The sequence below is a fragment of the Eptatretus burgeri genome, chromosome 14, assembly GCF_056783735.1.
Source record: "Eptatretus burgeri isolate ZD-2024b chromosome 14, Ebu_testis_v1, whole genome shotgun sequence".
Classification (NCBI taxonomy): domain Eukaryota; kingdom Metazoa; phylum Chordata; class Myxini; order Myxiniformes; family Myxinidae; genus Eptatretus; species Eptatretus burgeri.
Genome location: NC_140974.1, coordinates 33,521,998 through 33,543,469, shown reverse-complemented (window position 1 = coordinate 33,543,469; position 21,472 = coordinate 33,521,998). Strand labels below are relative to the sequence as shown.

Sequence of the window (21,472 nt, the reverse complement as noted above, 5' to 3'; positions counted from 1 at the left end):
GTTGTGCATATCCACTTTAAGATGTGTCCCTCACCTTGTAAACTTTACCGTAAGTTCCATTTCCAACCAGCTCTATGAGTTCAAAAATTCCATCCGGTTCCTGAAAGACAAAACCAGAGCAGAGTAAAACACTTACCGATTGATTTGTGTTTTCTATTGCACACCTTAATGAAGCCTTCAATGATGTATTCATAATAAACCAGGTGTAGGTGGCAAAATCCACATTCAAAATTAAAGGTACCACCAACTTGTGTAGCTGCCAAATAAGTCAGCTTAAGGTCCAAAATGTTTCAGATAAGGCTCAGGTTGGTTCAAGACCTTTACAATAACTCAAAAACAACTGGAGAGTTTAAAGGATATGATACCCCGTGCAGTATGATGATTTCGTACGCAGCCTATGGCTGCTAGTTGCATTAATTGCGAGGAGAACAGCTGTGGGCTGCCCCTTGTTTACAGTAAGCTGGTACTCATTTTTCCATCCTCAGAGGATGACAAGCTGAGTCAACTGACCTGGAGTTATTTAACGTCTCGTCAACCACGATTAAAATATCCTTTAATGGGTGCCATGATCACATTCAGCCTGGTGTTGGCTTTGTGGTTTGGGTGGCGGCTTGGGATCCTAGAGTCCTGAGTTCAAGCCCCGTTGGCCACTGAATAAACATAACACCAGGAGGTTGACTCAGCCTGTCATACTTCCGAGGTCGGCAAAATGAGCACCAGTGTACTGGCAATGGTGACACTGCATCAGCGGCATAGCCGCGTCCCAACCAATGATGCAACCAGCAGCCACAGGCTGCACTCCATAGAGAGAGATGATCACATTAAGCATTGAGCCAGAATTTGACCATTAATATATTTCTTTCAGGACAGGTTACAGTGACAGTGATTGAAGATGAGCAAATAATTCAACAGCTCTGGTTAGAAACCATCTTTAACCTGTGAAATTCCAATGCAGCTCTTTTCACAGGGCAGTCTGGATACATGGATATTGAATTGGTGTGACGTGTAGTTGAAAGTGTAACCTCCATGCCTCGACCTCACTCCCTCTGAACCACAATTTGATGGGATAATTGGAGATACGTGATCTTCCCAGGAACACATCTCCAGCATAAAACAAGGGTTTGCTGTTTTATATATATATATATATATATATATATATATATATATATATATATATATATATATATATATATATATATATATATATATATATATATATATATATATATATCCCCCTCCCCCTTAATATTGCCATCAGCGAAGCAACGGATTGTATATATATATATATATATATATATATATATATATATATATATATATATATATATATATATATATATATATATATATATATATATATATATATATATATGTTGTTGCGAATTCGCGCCCGCCGGCGTGCGAACGGCCACGTGACTCGAATCGCGGCACATCACCCACCGGACGGACAATTCTGTCGTGACCCTCTCGGACTAACGCCGGGAGCTAGTCACGGGTGGGCCTTTCGGCCTCACCACGATCGTGCCAATCGGCCACCCGCGTGGGATAGGGTTGTTCGCCAAACTCGACCTACCTAAGTACCCACGCGGAGGGTAGACCGGGCGATCGCACCTCGCCGCAGGTCGACCCCGGACACGGGCCACTTAAGCGACCCGTTCCGTACTATCGGGATAACCGAGCGGTGTTATCGTTGGCTTCGACGGTTCCGATTAATTATCGGGCGTATTAACCCCACTACCAACCCTTTACGTGAAGCAAGATGGAGATTCAATTAAAGAAAAGACGCAGCGAAACGGGAAAACAGTTCAACATGAAACACATTTATTCCGTGGCACATGGAAAGCACACATATACAATTAAAACAATTATGCACAAAAAGCAATTGCAACAAAAGAAACACAACAATGCAGAGATACTACCGACTACGCGAGCAGACGGCAACACTTAAACAGTTTTACTTTACAGACGGCGCCAACAACACATTTACTCAAAAGTAAAAGAAAAGGCCACCCTCAAAGACAAGGGGGCAGACGGGGCCTGTGTGCCAATATTTGCGCGGGACCTGAAAGAGCGGTCAGGTCCGTGAGACCGGGTGGATCCTACCCGTGTCTTTGTGATGAGCCGCAAATGTGGCGGTGTGGCGGTGCCCCGACTTCGTGCTCCTTCGCGGGTTTTGTTGGCACTGCTTGAAGTGGGGTGGGAACGGGGCCCCCTTTTCGCACTATCTCAGCGCGGGGGAAAAAGGGGGGAATTGTTGATGCTCTGGGGAAAGAGTATAGCTGGCTTTCTTGGGTCCCGCGACGAGCGGTTCCACCGCGACCTCGTCGCCTGCCACCGTCTTCCTTGCCTCGGACCCGAGCTCTTCGGTCTCTTCCCCAATTCTCCTCAGCTGACTGCAGCAAACCACCTGTACGCCCTCGCCTCCCGACTCCACTCCGCGCTCCAACCCGACTCTGCCCCAAAACTCTCTTCGCCCTTCCAAGGCCGACTCCGCTCAAACCGACCCTGCCCAAACCGACTCGACCCAAACCGACCCTGCCCAAACCGACTCGACCCATACCGACTCTGCCGCCGCCACACTCTGCCGCTGCCACACTCTGCTCTCCAAAACGGACTCTCCGAGATTCGCCCCGCGCTCGGCGCTTTGTAGGCCGGCAGGAGAACCCATATGCAAATTTTTGGATCAGAACGAGCTCGGGGGTGGAGCCACGCTCGCCCATTGGATGGAGAAAAAGGGGCGTGAACCTCCCCTGATCCTAGAATTTGCATATCTCGATTCTACACCAACGTGCCTGGAGGAGGGGCCAAACCGCCCCACGCTTGCTGATTGGACGGATCAGAAGTGGGCGTGTAGCATTCCTGATCCGAATTCTCCGCGGAAAGGCCGCATTTTGCAATCGCGGCTCGACGCTCGGTGTTCACAGGTGGTGCGGGAATGGCGGTAGAAGGAGGAGAGGTGAAGGTGGTGGAGGGTTTATGGTGGTGGTTTATGGCCATGGTGCCGTTTGGAATGGCGGTGATGCGATGTTTGCGGGAGCGAGTTGTGAAGGTAAAGATCGTGGCTGTTGGCGTTGTTGTTGTTGTGAAGCGGCGTTGTGGTTGGTGGTTGTTGTGTGATGGCGGTTGAGACGTGGTTGGTTCAAAATAAAGATAGAACAGAAAAACGGCTATCTCAAAGGGTCGCAGCCCGAATGAATCACATTTATTCCCTCTAAACAACGGGTTTGGGGTTAACTACACATGTACTTACAGAGATATCTCACCTACGGGACCTGAATGGTGGTTTGCAAATTTCCTCAACCGCAACAATATATTGCCGCTGCTTCGCTGACGGCAATATTAAGGGGGAGGAGAAGAGATAATGGATGGGAGAGAGAGGGAGGGAGAGAGAGGCGAGGGAGGGGAGAGAGAGAAGGAAGGGAATGGAAAGAGAGAGGGAGAGGAGGGAGGGGAGGCAGAGAGTCCAGAAGGAAGAGAGGGGAGGGGAGAAGATGGAGGGAAAGGAAGGGAGAGGACGGAGGGGAAGATAGGAAGGGGAGAAGAGCGACAAAATGGGGGGGGGTAGGTGGGGCAAGTGACGCCTCATCAAACGCAGCTATACATTGTGGGAGGGAGGAGAACGAGAAGAGGGTGAGAGAGAGTAAGAGGGGGGGAGAGAAAGGTGAGGTGTGGAGGTGGCGTTGCAAAGAGAATTACATGTTATGCTTAATGACTGAACACACACAAAAAAAACTCATTGCAAAAACTTTGATGTCCCAGTTCCAGAAAATTTGTGGGAAAATGAACCAAAAGCAATCACTGAAAAATGGAAGTACCGCTCACGGACGATCAAATTATCCCATCGAGTGTGAACTTCGAAAACAAAGCATTGCGACCAGATATCATATTTCGGTACAAAAAGAGAAGAAGGCATTGCTAATAAGGCCCTATCACACCTTGACGTTTTAGCCAGCGTATGGCAAGGTATCAAAATGTATGTAAAACGCTGGCGTACGCTGAACAATTGATGTTTTTTTTTAAGTTTTGGGCATATAATAACGTGTTGGACGTAAGCATAACGTATTAGTAATGTACACAGAACGTTTCAATCACATATAGATAACTTATACCAACGAATGCTGAGCGTGTTGTCGGCGTTCACAACCTATGCCCAACGATAGTCTAACTTGTGCATAGAGCGTGGCAGTGTATCGCCGACGATCACGTGGCGTAGACTATTAATAGGCTGCAACTTGACGATTCAAATCATAACCACACGTGACATCGAAATGTGAAGCCGCTGTCACACCTTGACGTTTTAGCCAACGTATGCCGACTTATGAAAAATTTGCCGAACCAAGCTGGCACACGTCAAATACGTTATGGGTAAGTTTTGTATACGTTAAGAGCATGCTGGCATACGCCGTAGTACGCTGGCAGACATCGTAGTACGCTGGCATACGTCGTCATACACCGAGTACGTCGAGAAATTTTCAGCATGTTGAAAATTTCTCGACGTACTCGGCGTATGACATACGTTCCGCATATGCTGGCATAAGTTGTAGGCACGTTACGCGATCGTTGAAACACGTCGACACACGTTACTTTTACGTTACTCGCAAGTCGAAACACGTCAAGGTAATGGTTAGCGTCAGTGTTCCAGACTCCCTGTTTTTGTTTTTGTTTGTTTGTTTTTTTCTTCAGTATGACGGTGATGTTGACACTTCGATTTCTAGTGCGGTTATGATTTAAATCATTGAGCGGAAGTCTATTAATTATATTATATTATAACCGCACTAGAAATCAAAGTGTCAACATCACCGTCATACTGAAGAAAAAAAAAGAAAAAAAAAAACAGGGAGTCTGGAACACTGACGCTAACCATTACCTTGACGTGTTTCGACTTATGAGTAACGTACAAGTAACGTGTGTCAACGATTGCGCAACGTGCCTACAACACGTTACTCATAGGTTAGAAATAAGTTTCGGGTAAACTAAACATTACCTCGACGTGTTTCGACTTATGAGTAACTTGCAAGTAACGTGTGTCGACGTGTGTCAACGATTGCATAACGTGCCTACAACTTATGGCCAAGCATATGCGGAACATGTGAGTCATACGCTGGCATACGTCGAAAAATTTCAAGCATGGAAAATTTGTCTAACACTTCAGCGTACTACGACGTATGCCAGTGTACAAAGACGTATGCCAGCGTACTACGAAAAAAGCCAGCGTACTACGACGTATGCCAGTGTACAAAGACGTATGCCAGCGTACTACGAAAAAAGCCAGCGTACTACGACGTATGCCACGTGCTCTTAACGTATACAAACTTTCCCATAACATATTCGATGTATGCCAGCGTTTTAGCCAAATTTTGCATACGCTGGCTAAATCATCAAGGTGTGACAGGGCCTTTAGTGAGGTGTTAATACCAATGATTTTAGGCAAAACGATGCAAAAATCAAGAAAATGAGCAAATACCAAGACCTCAAGAATAAAGTAAAAAGGTGCTGTAAACTGAAGAATGCCAAAATTGTACCAGTGAGAGATGGAGCTATGGGAATGATGATGAAGAACCTCACAGAGATATTAAAAACCATCCATGGGAATATTATTACAAACCAACTACAGTTGGAAGCGGTCTGCACTCGGTGACGATCCTGAAGAGAATCCTTGGCACAAAATTTTGAGAACAAAAAACTTGAATCAACAGCATACAATAAGGGTTTGCTCATGTCTATTTATATATATATATATATATATATATATATATATATATATATATATATATATATATATATATATATATATATATATATATATATATATATATATATATATATATATATATTGTTACGGCTATGGAAATTCGCAATACACCATAAAGGGTCCTTATATAGCAGTTATGACGCTGAGTTTACGTGCAGATAGTTCCCCACCGTTGTTTAAAGGGAATTTGTGTGATTCATCGAGCTGCGACTCTTTGAGATAGCCGTTTTTCTGTTCTATCGTTATTTTGGACTGTCCAAAGACTTCAAGCGAAGGCCCCGTGAAAGGCCTACAAAGGCACGTGAGTTTTCCCGCCTTTTTTGAGGCGCTGGAGCTGATGGGAGAGGCTGCAAGAGTTCGCTGGCGATTGGTGGATACGGGGTGTGAGGTGGCCGTGAGGAGGGAACGCCCCTTTTCGAGGAGCTTCTTGAAAGGGTTAGAGGAGAGACGGAGCCAAAAAGGGGGTGGAGCGAAGGGGCGGAGCCCCGCACTATATAGGGCGGACCCCGCGTGGGCTCGCTCTCTTGGTGGACATCGTGTTTGAGCTCTCTCTCTCTCTCTCTCTCTCTCTCTCTCTCTCTCTCTCTCTCTCTCTCTCTCTCTCTCTCTCTCTCTCTCTCTCTCTCTCTCTCTCTCTCTCTCTCTCTCTCTCTCTCTCTCTCTCTGATCATCGTGTTGGATTCCTCTCTCTCCCGCCTGGATCATCGCGTTGGATTCCTTCTCTCTCCCGCCTGGATCATCGTGTTGGATTCCTCTCTCTCCCGCCTGGATCATCGTGTTGGATTCCTCTCTCTCCCGCCTGGATCATCGTGTTGGATTCCTCTCTCTCCTGCCTGGATCATCGCGTTGGATTCTTCCTCTCTCCTGCCTGGGACGTCGTGTTTGGACTCTTCGGGCTCTGGATCGTCGTGTTTGGACTCGTCAGGCTCTGGATCGTCGAAGGCTTGTCTCTCACTCTGGGCGCCAAGTCGTGAGGGTTGCGAGCAGTGGTCCCGGGTGGAGGCGCGCACGAGAGGAGAGTGCCAGAGAGGGCTCGCCGACCGTCGCCCCTCGAGGGGGCAGTTAACCTGCTGCAGTCTCGCGGGACCCGTTCGGTATCCTCGGTCCCGTGTCATAAAGTCCCAAGTGGTCCAGCCTGACCCCCTTGTCTGTGAGGGGGTTTTTTCTTTCCATTTCTTTTGCTTTTGTATGACTGCTGTGGCGCCATGTCCCTATAAGTTAGACCTGTGTAAGTGACTGTACATTGCTCGTATTCGGTGGTAATGCTTTTCTTGTATATTGCATGATTCCTTGCTTGTGTTGTGTGTGCAATATGTGCTTTGTAAAAAATGTCCTTGTGTGAAATGTATCCCATTCGTCGTCTCTTTCCCCATTGAAAGTGCCATCTTGAATGGCGGAATAAATTAGTAGTGGGTTTTGAACACCGAGGGTAAAGAAGAGAATCTGATCCATCGAGGTTGGCGATAACACCGCTCGGTTATAACTGTAGCACGGAATGGACCACTTAAGCGGTTCGTGTCCTAGGCCAACCTGCGGTGCGGTCCGATCGCAAAGTCGACTACTCACGCAGGTACTTAGGTATGTCGAATTTGGCGAGCAACCCTATCCTGCGCGGGTGGGCAATTGGCACGATCGTGGTGAGGTTAAACCCTCATCATCGCCATCTCCAGACTTGTGTGTATATATGTATATATATATATATATATATATATATATATATATATATATATATATATATATATATATATATATATATATATATATATATAGTGTTTCGGATTTTAGTATCCGGTCTGATGAATGCATCCATACATCCAGGTCCTCAGACAGTTATTTCCTTAAATGCATGTTCAGATTAGCCCCATCCCCATGTCTAATCAGATCTTCAATATGATGCGTTGAGAAGGGAAAAGAATAGATCGCCTCTCTTATGGGAAGCTTTTTTTCTTTACGACAGAGACGTTTTCACATGCTCTGAAGCCTGCCTGTATATTTCTTCAGCAACATTCTTTCGCAAGCTCCGATGCCCGCCTGTTTTGAGAATGCACCGGTCGTCATGATAGCCGTGCGCAAGTGGGGCAGGGTTTGCTTGGGGCGGACCATCCGTCGAGACGGCCCACAGATATAAAACGAATGGAGGTCCGTTCTGAGGTGAGAGGAAAGTGGAGGCGAAAGAAAGCGGGGTGATAGAACGCGGGGCGATAGGAAGCCAGGGAGGGAGAAGAGAATGAGAAGTAAGCTTGAGAAGTGAGCAAGGAGCGGGTGTAAGCGTGCAAAAGAGGAGAAGGAAGCGAGCATGTGGTGTGGGTGTGAGCAGCGCCGCCAACAAGTGAGGCAAACTTTCGGTCACCAACAACACCAGGGTCGAAACCCGCGACAGACGATCTCGGTTCCCATCCAGACATCGACTGACATTCAAGGCTATTCGCGAGAGGGTGCACGGCAAGGCTGGGTGCTGGTGACGGACATGACACGCATGCACACATTTCAGGACGTTTTCACTTCACAGACGATGACTTTCTGGTGAGCGTGCCGATTCTTCCCCCCCCCCCCAATGATCTGTTGGGTACCCATGTCTGTGTTTACCTGTAAATAAGTCAACCCCTGATAAGCATCTGCTTTTTGTTTCTTTCCTGGCATTTTGATTGATTTTGCTTTGAAATTCATTCTTTACTTAACTCAGAAAATAAAAAGTTCGTTTTATTTATTTCTTTTATTATTAATACATCATTTGTCGATTTCCAACCTGTCTGTGTTTGTCCTTTCCTTCCATTGGTCTAGCATTGTTTGAACCGAGATAGACTGGGAGGTAATTACCACAGATTTGACCAAAAATAGTCGGCACGCACCGGCAGTTAAAACGCTCGGCCACCCTAATTAAAATCTCATCGAGATAATATTGGTGCTTTGCCGAGGGCGCGCTCCCTGCTCAGGAAACCACGTGACCTCTAATTAAACGGCATAATTAGATGGCGGACGCTGGAACTCGTGGTTGACTGGGTGGCGTTCTTGGTTTTAAAACAACACACCGTACCATAACATTAATTGTGAGCCATGGTCCCAGGTCCGGCTCTACCGAGGACAACCGGGGATTAATCTCCCTGAGTGACAAGCGTGATCTCGGAACCCGTTGGCGCAACAATATATTTATACATATATATATATATATAATATATATATATATATATATATATATATATATTCATGTATACATATATATGCGTACAAAAAGAGTTGTGTGAGTATCACCATCTTTATCAGAGATGGATGAACAGAGCTTTGTCAAACTTTTGGAGGTTCATCAGTGAGAGCAGAATGTTTTCAACAAAAAAATTTCGAAAATTTCGAAATATATATTTTTAATCACTCTATCGTGCCTCAGTCTTTGTAGCTATATGAAAGGTAATATTAAATAATCCCTGGCCCCATCCCTTTGTGGTGGAGGAAGTGTTTTGGGCCTCCACAAAAAAAAAATAGATTGGGCAACACTGGGTACCCCAGTTGGTATATTATATGTTGTTACCAGCAAATACCACCTGTTGCTTTGCTGATGGGAGTAAAAAAGGGGGGGGGAGAAAAGGGGGGGAAGAGAGGAGAGAGAGCGGGTGGGAGAGTGAGGAGGGGTGGGGGAGTGAGGAGGGGTGGGGGAGCAAGGAGGGGTGTGAGAGCAAGGAGGGTGTGGGCGCAATGAGGGAGGGAGAGTGAGGAGGGGTGGGGGAAAGGAAGACAGCATGAGTTGAGAGGAATGGAAGGCCGACGTGCAGTGGAGCGTTAATTACAATTCATACTGTCTCATCAAAATGATTCTGCATCGAATAACAGTGAAGATTGAAACAAAGTAATGTCTGAAATCCATTTTCGACCAGTCATACTATAAATACTACCTGGAGCCAAACACCGATCAGACACGTCCGGAGACAAACAACACCCAGACACGTCCGGAGACAAACTCTCGTCCAGAGACAAACAACACTCAGACACGTCTGGAGACAAACATTTCTTGGAGACAAACACAGCCTGGACAGTGGACACATCCGGAGATAAAAGATGCCGGATGCGTCTGGAGACAAACATCACCTGGACACGTCCAGACATAAACATTGCCCGGACACATTTGGAGCCAAACTCTCGTCCAGAGACAAAGACCGCCTGGAAGGAAACGCTACCTGGACACGTCCGAAGACAAAACCCACGGGACGCATCCAGAGACAAACACCATCTGAACACGTCCGGAGACAAACTCTGTCTGGAGATAAACAACGCCCGGAGACAAACTCCATCCGCAGGCAAACACTGCACAGACATAAACACCGACTGGACACGTCCAGAAACAAATTTCCACCCAGACATAAATCACTGCCCAGACATGTCCAGAGAGAGAGGCAGACAGACAGACGGACAGACAGACAGAGAGACAGAGACACGGAGACAGACACAGAAACAAAATTTAGCAGAGAGAAAATGTTAAGCTTGATAAACAACAAAAAAACACACACACACACACACACACACACGTCCAATATCGGCAATTTTTTGTTTGTCGGCATCAGCAGGTTGGAGTCACTGTAATTACTGACGACAGTATGTACTGTTTCCAACACAAAACCCTTGTGTAAATTTCACCCTTGTTTTAGGGGAATTTCAAGATTAAATGATTCAAAAAAAAAAAAACCTTGCATAATAGACGTTTCAAGAAGATGTGCATAAACATTATTATTTATAAACAGCTGCCAATCGACATGTGATGGGTAAAAAAACAATTGGCTCTGTAATTTAGAAAACATGTTAATATGGCAAACAGCTTGGAAATCAGGTGTTATCAGCTTTGAAACTCACAAAGAGAAACTCCATAACGTTTCCAAAGCAAACCTGGTGCATATTAGACAACCAAGTGCTTTAGAAACAGCCACGAGGACAAAGGAAAACGTGATCGCTGCTGAGGTTAAAAAGTTAAAACCGAATGTACCTGGACGTCTGCACCTCCATCCTGGATGTACCAAGGTAGTGTGCTACCCAAGCATTAAGTCTTGACATCATATGTTCAGGCATACCCGACTCCATGAAAGTGTCAGTTAAAAATTTTTTCACATTTAAAAGGTAATGGTTGGTTTCCCGCTAACCTTGTTAAGTCACCGGGTGAGTAGCCTCCAATCCTGTGTGGCAAACATGACCTGTTCCAAGCTCCGTACAAAGTTTCGCATGGATAAAGTACACAAAAAGGAGAACCACAAAGGCTTACCTTTCAAATATAATTCTTGAAATATGTAATTCAAGTGAAAAATTAACAAAATGCAATTCAACGATATATCAATCCAGCAAGAACACAAAATGTCGGTCAACGCTTTTCACTGCTCGAACCAACATGGAGGAACTCTGAACACGAGATTGAAGGAGGTTTTTTTGGGTTTTTTTTAGTGTATTTATGTCGAAGTGATGGGTAGATAATGAAAACACATCGCACAAAAAAAGTTAAACAAAGCAATGTCGTCTCAAAATGAATTTGCACGATATTTTCAGCCGGCAAAGCATGACCCGAGGGACCACACGCCACCGTGGGCCCAAAACAGTCGGTCGATGTGAGATGTGTACATTTTTTTTATATATGTATACATAGCTACCGATGTCAAAGACATTTGATCATATGAATGAGGAAAATGGAAAAAGAAAACTTTATTGTTCAGAAATTAAGGCAGATCTGAGCCTCGTCCTGGTGGAGGAGTTGCTCTCTTCATCAAAGACTCCATTCCTCACTCTCCATGCACTCCCCTCACTCCCCCACACCCCAGGAATACCTCTGGCTTCGGCTTCCCCTCCACTCCCACCTCATGTTTATATGCGTACTGTACCGTCCACTGAACAGCGATGACTCCATTTACACCTCGCTATCCGAAAACATGGACCAACTTCATTCTTCTCATCCAAACTCTCTCTGCCTCACATGTGGCGACTTCAATTGTCATCATGCCTGTTGGCTAGATGTGGGGACCTCTCTCACCTGTCATGGCACTTCAGCAAAAGCTTTCAGCGACTCAATGGGACTGACTCAATCGGTCAATTTCCTGACCCAGATCTCAACCAATGGTACTCCATCTCTTCTGGGTCTGATTTTGACAGACTTCCCTGAAAGTATCTGCTGTACATCCTCTGCTCCAATTGGTTCTTCTGACCACATGCTTGTCAAAGTGACATCTCTCTGGCTGTTATCAGAGAACCACTTCAGCGCCGTCGAGTCTGGCATTTCACTCAAGCCGACTGGCAGGGTCTCGAAGCAGCCATCAAACTTCTAGACTGGACTCCCATCACTACTTTCTTCGACAACAACTCATCCTGGGTTGATTCTTTCAAAGAAACTTGCTCTCCCTCATGCACAGATTTATCCCCTCTCATTTTCATTTGTCGTACCCTTCCTCCCGCCCTTGGTTCACTGAAGCTTGTGGTGAGGCAGTTGTCCTGAAACAACTTGCCTTTGTCTCATGGAATGCAAACAAAATTGAGGGAAATCTCAGTTCCTTCCATAAAGCTCGGAACAAGTGTGTATCGACCCTCAGGAGAACCAGAAAACAACATCTTTCTAAGCTCAAGTCTGAACTCTCACACCTCTCTCCCTCCTCCAAATCCTGGTGGCATCTAATCAAATCTGCTTCTGGTGTATGTTCCCCCTCCATCCCCTCCCTCACCTCAAATGGCCGCACTACTGATACCGCACATGAAAAGGCTGAATGCCTAAACTCGGTGTTTGCATCAAAATCTTGTGTCCAAACCCCATTACTTTCTGTACCCACCTTACCCAGTCGCATCCAACTGTCCCTGGACTCTGTGTAATTTTCTTCTGACAAAGTGGAGAGCTTGCTGTCAAACCTCGACTCAGATTCTGCAACCGGTCCAGATAGCATCAGCCCACGGGTCCTAAAAACCTGCTCTTCTGCTCTTGCTCACCCTCTCTCTGTTCTATTCACCCTCTCATTTGCTCAAGGTCATCTGTCATCTGCTTGGAAATCTGCAAACATCACTGCCCTGCATAAAAAAGGTGCAAAAACAGATCCCTGCAACTACAGACCAATCAGCCTTCTTCCAATCATCAGAAAGGTTATGGAATCCATCATCGCTTCAGACATTAAATCCTTCCTCTTCTCCAATGGCTTGATTTCCGATCATCAATATGGTTTCAGACCAGGTCACTCGACCCTAGATATGTTGCTTCTGCTCTCCCAACAATGCATGGAGGTCCTCAACGCCAGACAGGAAATCAAAGCCATATCCCAAGACATATTGTGTGCTTTCGACACGGTCTGGCACCCTGCCCTGCTCACCAAACTCTCTTCCTATGGTATCCAAGGCCATCTCCACTCATGGCTCACAGACTTCCTCTCCTGTCGCAGTCTACGTGTGGCCCTAAATGGAGTTCTTTCATTCCCTCTTCCTGTCCAGACTGGAGTTCCTCAAGGCAGTGTTCTGAGCCCTGTTCTTTTTCTGGTTTTCATCAATGATCTCTCCCACTCTCTGGAAAATCCTCTTTATCTCTTGGCTGATGACTCCGCCCTCTGCCGTACCATCTGTCATTCCTCAGACCGGCAAGCACCAGCTTCTTTGCTCACTACAGATCTGGATACACTCACAAACTGGTCCAACACATGGAACATGTCTTTCAATCTGGACAAATCTCACATTCTCACTCTGTCTCTGTGAAAGGACCGTTTGGACCCCCCCCCCCAATCTACGTTCTCAACAATCCTTTGAAAGAAGTCCTTTCTTTCAAGCTTCTGGGTCTCACTATCTGCCATGATCGTTCCTGGGAAAGCCACATTTCCAATCTGGCCTCCAAAGCCAGTCGCTGACTGGGAATCGTCCGTCTTGCAAAGTCCTTCCTCAGCCCACATACAAAGCTTTCGTCCACAGCCTGATGGAGTACTGCTCTCCCCTTTGGGCTTGGGCTCCTGCCTTCCACTTTTCTTGGCTTCAAGCTGTAGTAACCAAGGCATTTTGGATCATTAGCATCTCCCACAATGAGGCTGAGTCTTGGGCCTCTCACTCTCTCACCGCAGTCAGGTCGGTGGTCTTTCTGTCTTCTACCATCTCCTCTCCGGTCTCGCCCCTCCCCCTTGCTCTGTCTGCAATTTGTCCCCACCATATTTCCACAGGGTGCTCAGGGTCCGCCAACAACCCCATTCTGGTAAAACTACCAAAATCACTGCTCACCTTCACTCTTTCATTCCTCTTTTTCCCCACCTTTGGAATAAACTCCCTCACTCCACAGTTCAATCCCATTCTTCCCTCCAGGCCTTCAGAACAGCTGTTCACCACCACCTCTTATCGTCACCCATCCAAATCCTCAATCTTTTCTACCCTCGTTCATCCACCCCAAACCCACCTCCTTCAAATTTCGTGCTTTCTTTCCTGAAAGTCCCAGTAATGTACATCTTGTATACCCTGTGTTCCCCGCCCCATCCCTCTCCCTTCCACAGATCTCCTCATGTCTCTGTTCCCTCACTGTTTTGGCCTTCCCACTCCAACCCCTCTTGTCTCATGCCCCCCTTGCTGTGTGTTGTGTGTTGGCTCTCATACGAGCCTCGACATGATATACAAAAAAAAAGTCATTGCGGCCTGTTCCAAGTCAAGGCATGGTTAAGCAGGCCAAAAAACATTGTGGCTTCAGACCCCAGCGAGGTTACCCACGATATGCCTCAAGACCCCATAGAGAGGGGTGACTGAGGATGCGCCTGATAAAGGATATAATTAAATAAGGCCGTTAATTATCTTCAAAAGGGGTGTTTTAATTAACCCAAACATCCAATTTTCAGTCATGCACTTCTTTAGAGTTTTCTTCGTTTGCATGCAAAAAGTTTCAGGCTGCTCGGTTTCATGGTTTTGGCGTTATGGAGGAGACCCACTGACACACATTGACTTATTAGTATAGACGTGGAAGAGGGGGATCCATTGATAGATTGTGGTAAAATCGTATGGACAATGTGTTCGAGTATGTTGGACTTACTCTTGTATTAGAGATCTGGCAGGCATTAGTCGTACATAACATGTACACTGACGGGACAGTGATTGTAAACAATAGAGCAGACCAGAGTAAGGGTGTGTTGCATCAAACTTCCTTTACAGGCAAAGCTAGGTGGAGGATTTGTGACAATTAACACCAAGAGTGCACAGAAAGTGGTCTGTGCTGTAATGGAGATCCTAACAGGCCATTTGGCCAGAAGACAGCAAGCCAGGGCAAAATAATGAGCTGTGGAGCCCTGGAGAGGGGTTGAATACTTTTGCTAGGGTCATCCTGTAAAGCGAGATGGCCGAGAAGATGGCGCCACCCACAAACAGTGGGCAGCCAATGATGGGTGTGGCCATGTGCAGGAAAGGTGGTTCTTGTGAGTTGGTATGGCGGGTACTCTGTTATGGTATTAATAATCATAAAGATAAAAACATCACAATGCCCCCCCTCCCCGGTCGCTTCCGTAAGAAGCGGGTGATTCTAGAATAAATAAATACATGTATGTACTTTATTTCAGGCTCTGTTGGCTTAACAGTTGCATTGGCTCTACCTATTAGGCATGAGTTTCGCAGAGCTGCAGCTTCCCACATCTCCATAGGATTGTACTGAAGTCATTATGAGGAAGGAAATTTAATTCTCAATTTTATAGACCAATCCACCCTGGAGACCTCGAGGTGGGGGCTATCATTGCCAAAAAAGGCTTATAAAGCCAATTATGCAAGCTAACTGATGCCCCAGGTTATAACAATGTAGCAGAGGACACTACTTTTATCAGTGGACAGTTCTACCTCTTTCACAGACTGCAACTGAGCAGGAAGTTGAATTTTAACTGGAACATTTATATGTATACATGTATGTTCAAATGTGATAGCCCTCCACACAAGAAGGATGGATTAAACGTAGCCCTTAAATAAGTAGTAGGATGTGTTAAAGTGCAAATTCTGGTGACATTTTTGTCAGTGAATGATGCAGAACCGCCCACTGCTAAATGCAGTACGTCAGCTGTTAAACTACTACCCACAGTATTATTCAGCCCACAGACTTTAGAAGCCTTTGTGGCATTGACAGCCAGCCCATACCTCCTTCCAATCCTTCCAATATGTATATTTCAAATCAGTGCTCCATCTTGAGGTAATGCCTCCTTCTGCACAAACAACACTTAAAAACTGTCCTTCCCATGGACAGTTTCCTGCAGCATCAAGTCAGAGTGCTAATCTGCATAATCTTTTGTCCAACTGCGTTTATTAAAAAAAACCCTATGGTTGCTCGTGTTACCATAGGCATGGTGTTTGTGTGGTGCACCACTTCAACGACTACAACGACTACTTATTTTTTAACAGCCTCAATTATTGACACTGTTGTGCAGGGTCGACCAGGGAAAGTGTTTCGCCCAATTCTTTCATGAACCCGAAAAGCAGACCACTTGCTAACCACAGTCAAAGCAGGATTTTATCAATTATTTAGGATGCCGCAACAACTTGCCCACCCTTCGGTAAAAACACCGTAGTGTCTTTGACATTGACCAACTAATGCTAACAGATGGGACAATCACCTTCACATCCAATTTAGAAATGGTGCACTTTGTGATTCAATGCCCTGCCTATGAAACACCAATATAACAGTTCAAACTCGGCTCAGGAATCGAACCAACATTAGACAGCCCAAATAAAAGTGTGCCACCTTTGTACCATCCTGTCAGACTGGCGTGGTCAGGTCTTGTATGAATGTATGTGACTAACGTGAGCCCCCTTGTGGGAAATGAAAGCGCCTCCTCCTTCCACCTCTCAAACCTGGCCCGTTCTCCACCATCACCGTCCTCCTCCCTCTCTTCTCTCCGAAGTGGTAGAGAAGTGAAAAAGAGAGTGCAGGCAGGATGGAGTGGGTGGAGAAGAGTTGCAGGAGTGATTTGTGACAGAAGGGTAGCTGCAAGAGTGAAGCGGAAAGTATATAAGACGGTAGTGGGACCAGCTATGTTGTATGGTTTGGAGGTTGTGGCGCTGACAAAAAGACAAGAAGCGGAGCTGGAGGTGGCAGAGTTAAAGATGCTGCGATTCTCGTTGGGAGTGATGAGGATGGACAGGATAAGGAATGAGTATATTAGAGGGACAGCGCAGGTAGGACGGTTTGGAGACAAAGTGAGAGAGGCGAGATTGAGATGGTTTGGACATGTTCACAGGAGGGAAGCGGAGTATATCGGGAGAAGGATGCTGAGCATGGAGCCGCCATGTAGGAGTATAATAGGAAGGCCAAATAAGAGGTTCATGGATGCGGTGAGGGCGGACATGCGGGTGGTTGGAGTGTCAATGGAAGATGTGGAGGATAGAGCGAAATGGAGACGGATGATCCGCTGTGGCGACCCCTAACGGGAGCAGCCGAAAGAAGAAGATATATATATATATATATATATATATATATATATATATATATATATATATATATATATATATATATATATATATATATATCGACTCATCCCCATGCTCTTCAAGCTGAAGAAAGTTACATAAACAACCATGAAAGGCTACTCAAGGTAATCGCTTTACTGTTTCAAACCCTTCTCAGAGTCACTCCACAGCTATAAATACATTCACAAATAGTACACACATGAGAATCCCAATGCTACACACCCCCTCAGTTGCTGGACCGGTTTCATCGCTTGTTCGCGAATCATCAGCAACAGCGCAGACAGAAACATACACCACTGAGGCTCCCAAGCATGTACCATGTGGAAATGTCAAAAGCAGTCAACATATAAATGATAAACAAAGACCCACTCACATCTCTCACCTGTGCATCCATCCGTCCATTGGGACCATACTCTGTGCAGAGCATTGTTGCTGCCGAAGCAGTCTCCTTGGTTATTGGTTACAATTCTGGATGTGTCACCACTCAAACACAGGATACCAGCATGCTGGTACTCATTTTGCTGACCTCAGAAGGATGACAGGCAGAGCCATCCTCACCTGGTATTGATTCAACAGCTGAGCAGGATTTGAACTCAGTATCCGAGGATCCCAAGCCCACCAACCTAACCATAAAGCCAACACCAGGCTCTCACCTGTGAATGGAGGGTAAAACCAATGATCTCTTACCGAATTGATTAAACCCTGGTGGCAAGGATTGAATAAAAATTCGACTCCTCCAATGCTGTTCTGGCTGAAGAAAGCTGCATAAAGCAACCATGAAAGGCTACACAAGCCACAAGGTAATTATTCTTTTCTGACATACTAACTCAAAATTGGTTTAAGCTGAAAACTTGTTTTAAACAGGAATCGACAGCATTTTATAGTGGGAAGGTGCAAACTGATTAAAATTTTAACAGCTTGAAAGGATTCCATGAAAAATATGAAAACTGCATTCTTTTGCAAAGGCATAGGAAGAGAATGCAGGTATGTGCGGGACTACAACTGTCAATCAGCCTGATGGGTGTGGGAGCACGAGACACTTTTGCCAAAAAGCCAATCAGACCTTAATGGGTGTGGTTAATGATGGAATATGATCAGGGGTGTGTGTCTGAAAAGTACATAATATGACTGCTAGTGTTTAGTACAACACAAGTCCAAAGAATAAACAATAAAAAGAGAAACCAGAGATTGCAGACCCTCACCAGCACTTATTTTTGCGTTGTGTTTGTATACTGGTGTATTACGCCATTAATAACAGACAACTAGAACTACCATTTTATAACTGCTGGCAGTGATGACTGGGTACCAAGACTTCCTGCTTTGATGCAAACCCACTTTTATCAGAAATTTGACCCTGACCCATGACGTTTATTGTTATTCAACTGAATTCAGAATGGTATTAAAATAAATTCAATTCAAATCAAATGGAAGACCAAATACGTGCAGTACTGCAATGGAGTCTTCAGAAGGAACCCAAACAAGCAAAAAGCAAAGACGAAGTCATCAGGAGGGACGTGGATAGGATTCGGGTTTCAGCTGTTACTCCTTTACCCTCAAACCCATTCAGGCACAGCCAAGTGAGCCTTATTAAATAAAAAAAAAACAATCCATTAAAAAAAATTAATAATTATGGCTGCCAGAGCATGCATCCAATCAGGTTGAAATTTAATACCTGTATTCCCCATCACCACGAGATCATAATTGTGAAGTTTCACATCGATCGATGAAGCGGTTCACGAGAAAGAATTTCTTTAAGATTTTCGCTAAATCCAATATGGCTGGCAGACCATTGGACCTATCAAATATTTGTGAACACCCTGGTATCCACAAAGCTTGGGGAACATCTGCGTGAAGTTTCCCCTCGATCTGTCCAGCCGTTCTGGAGAAGATTTTTTTATAGGTTTTTGGGTAAATCAAATATGGCTGCCAAACCATGTGATCGATGATGTCATAGGTGTAAAGATATCAGATATCATTTGGTCAGAAGAAATCAGAAAGAAATCAGAAAGAAATCAGAAAGAAATCAGAAATCATTTGTAAAGTAATCATTTGGTTCCTCATTGATAGGTGCTCATACCTGTAAAGTTTCACCTCAATCTGTTCAGCCGTTTTAGAGAAGATTTTTGAAGGTTACAAAAAAATTAATAATATGGCTGCCAAACCACATGACCAATGATGTCGTCAAGTTTTTTTTCTGTGGACCAATTTAGCCCGAGATAACATTAAAATTTTCATGCTGATCGGATGTATCGTTCTACTTTTGCAATGATGACATCATAACGAAGGCACCTATGACATCATGAAAAAATCACACTTATTCCCCGTGAGAAGTACTTGCCATGTGCCAAGTTTTAACTTTTTCCTTGGTGTGGTCTCAGAGATACAGAGGTCCAAAGTTTTTCCATTTTTCCAACATGGCTGCCACACTACTTGACTTATGATGTCATAATTATCAATAGAACTTTCTATATGAGTAGTTGCTCCTCTGCTGAAAACTTTGTGTCAAACCGATGGTTACAAAGCGGTTACAGAGCAAAACACGAAAGTTCTGTGTGGACAAACAAACAAACAGCCAAATGAAAAAAATCACTCATAGAGTGACACTTGGCAAAATGGAATGGCACTCCATCCATCCATCCAGTGGGACCATACTCTGTTCAGAGCATTGGTCCTGCCGAAGCAGTCTCCTTGGCTATTGGGTACAATCCCGGATGGGTCGCCACTCCAACACAGGATACCAGCAAGCTGGCACTCATTCTTCCGACATCGGAAGGATGACAGGCAGAGTCAACCCCAGCTGGAATTAATTCAACAGTCAAGGGGGATTTGAACTCAGGATCCTAGGATCCCAAGCCCACCACACTAACCATTAAGCCAACACCAGGTATAATGGCACTTGGTGGAACGCATAACTCTGCCAGGCTTAACAGGTTAAATTTTGAATCCCACTGATTGATCGGATCTGAATCCGGATCTTAACCAAAATCGAAATGGCTTATTCTTGTCACCTCACCAACTCATCCACGTCGTGTTGTCATAACTCATCCACGAATTTTTGAGATCTCATGTGATACATAGTTTGTGGCCCCATCACTCAGTGGTGAAGAATCACTTGACAAATTATCGTTTCCGGATCCTCACAAAAATCGAATCAATTCGTCGTTGTCACACACCCAACATGTCCACCAAATGTAATCGGATCCGGATTCAGATCTTCACAAAAATCGAATCAATTCGTCGCTGTCACACACCCAACATGTCCACCAAATGTAATCGGATCCGGATTCAGATCTTCACAAAAATCGAATCAATTCGTCGTTGTCACACACCCAACATGTCCACCAAATGTTATCCAAATCCTTCCACAACTTTTTGAGATATTGAGATCTCTTTTTGAGATACCATGCAATATCGTTTTTAGCCCCATCTTGAATCAATTCTTCCTCATGTCACTCCCAACCTGTCTACAAGTTCTGTGTGAATCCATCCATAACCTTTTGAGATATTGTGCTATATATCATTTTTGGCCCTATCTATCAATGGTGAAGAATCACGAAAGAAATTCTCAGATCCAGATCTGGATTCGGATCTTCATCAACATTTAGCTTTGTCATCCTCGGTCGGTTACCTACGTACAAAATTTTTTTCAAAACGATTGCTTGAAAACTGTGGCCAAAAATCGTGTGACAAACAGGCAAACAAAGACAGACAGACAAACGCTGCAGCCCAACATACTTGGCAAAAAAAATCTTCAAAATTTTTCACTAAGTAACCAACAGACAGACAAACGCTGCAGACCAGATCTGTTTTGGTCACCGGTGTTGTGCTATTTTTCACCAAAACAGAATCAATTTGTCCTTGTCACACGCCCAGCCTGTCCACCAACTTTTGTCTGAATGCGTCCATACGTTTTTGAGATATCACACTCAAAGGCAGACAGACAGAGCGGGATAAAAACATACCCAGCTCCGTCCACCTTCGGTGGTGGAGGTAACAACGTCATAATACGACGTCATACAATGGTGAATGTATGAACCATACACTCTTTAAAACTGTTGAGTTATTGAAGCACACACAAAAGAACGCCATCGAACGTGGACTTTGACTGCAACGAAAAATAGCACAACACCGGTGACGTCACAACATCAGTGACGTCACGGAGTGATGCGATACAGCACAATCGGTTGCGTTGCTGAAATCTAAAATCGATTTATAAACACAAGATGCAAGCTTTGGATGTAGCATGACAAAACAAATGCTGTCAAACAGGTATGAGCATGCAGACTGATGTCCATTGTACCAAAAATGGAAGCGCCTGAGCAC

The 21,472-nt window shown here is 45.0% G+C and overlaps 1 protein-coding gene across 5 annotated transcripts in view; it reads right to left on the bottom strand.

The window, feature by feature from the left end:
- LOC147012940 (traf2 and NCK-interacting protein kinase-like) overlaps window positions 1-21,472 on the bottom strand; it is a 262,159-nt gene that overhangs the window by 225,786 nt on the left and 14,901 nt on the right. For all 5 annotated transcript variants that reach the window (XM_085854314.1, XM_085854315.1, XM_085854316.1 and 2 more), the window contains exon 2: window positions 35-100. In XM_085854314.1, coding sequence (XP_085710440.1) covers window positions 35-100 — 66 coding nt within the window. The remainder of the gene's footprint in view (window positions 1-34; window positions 101-21,472) is intronic.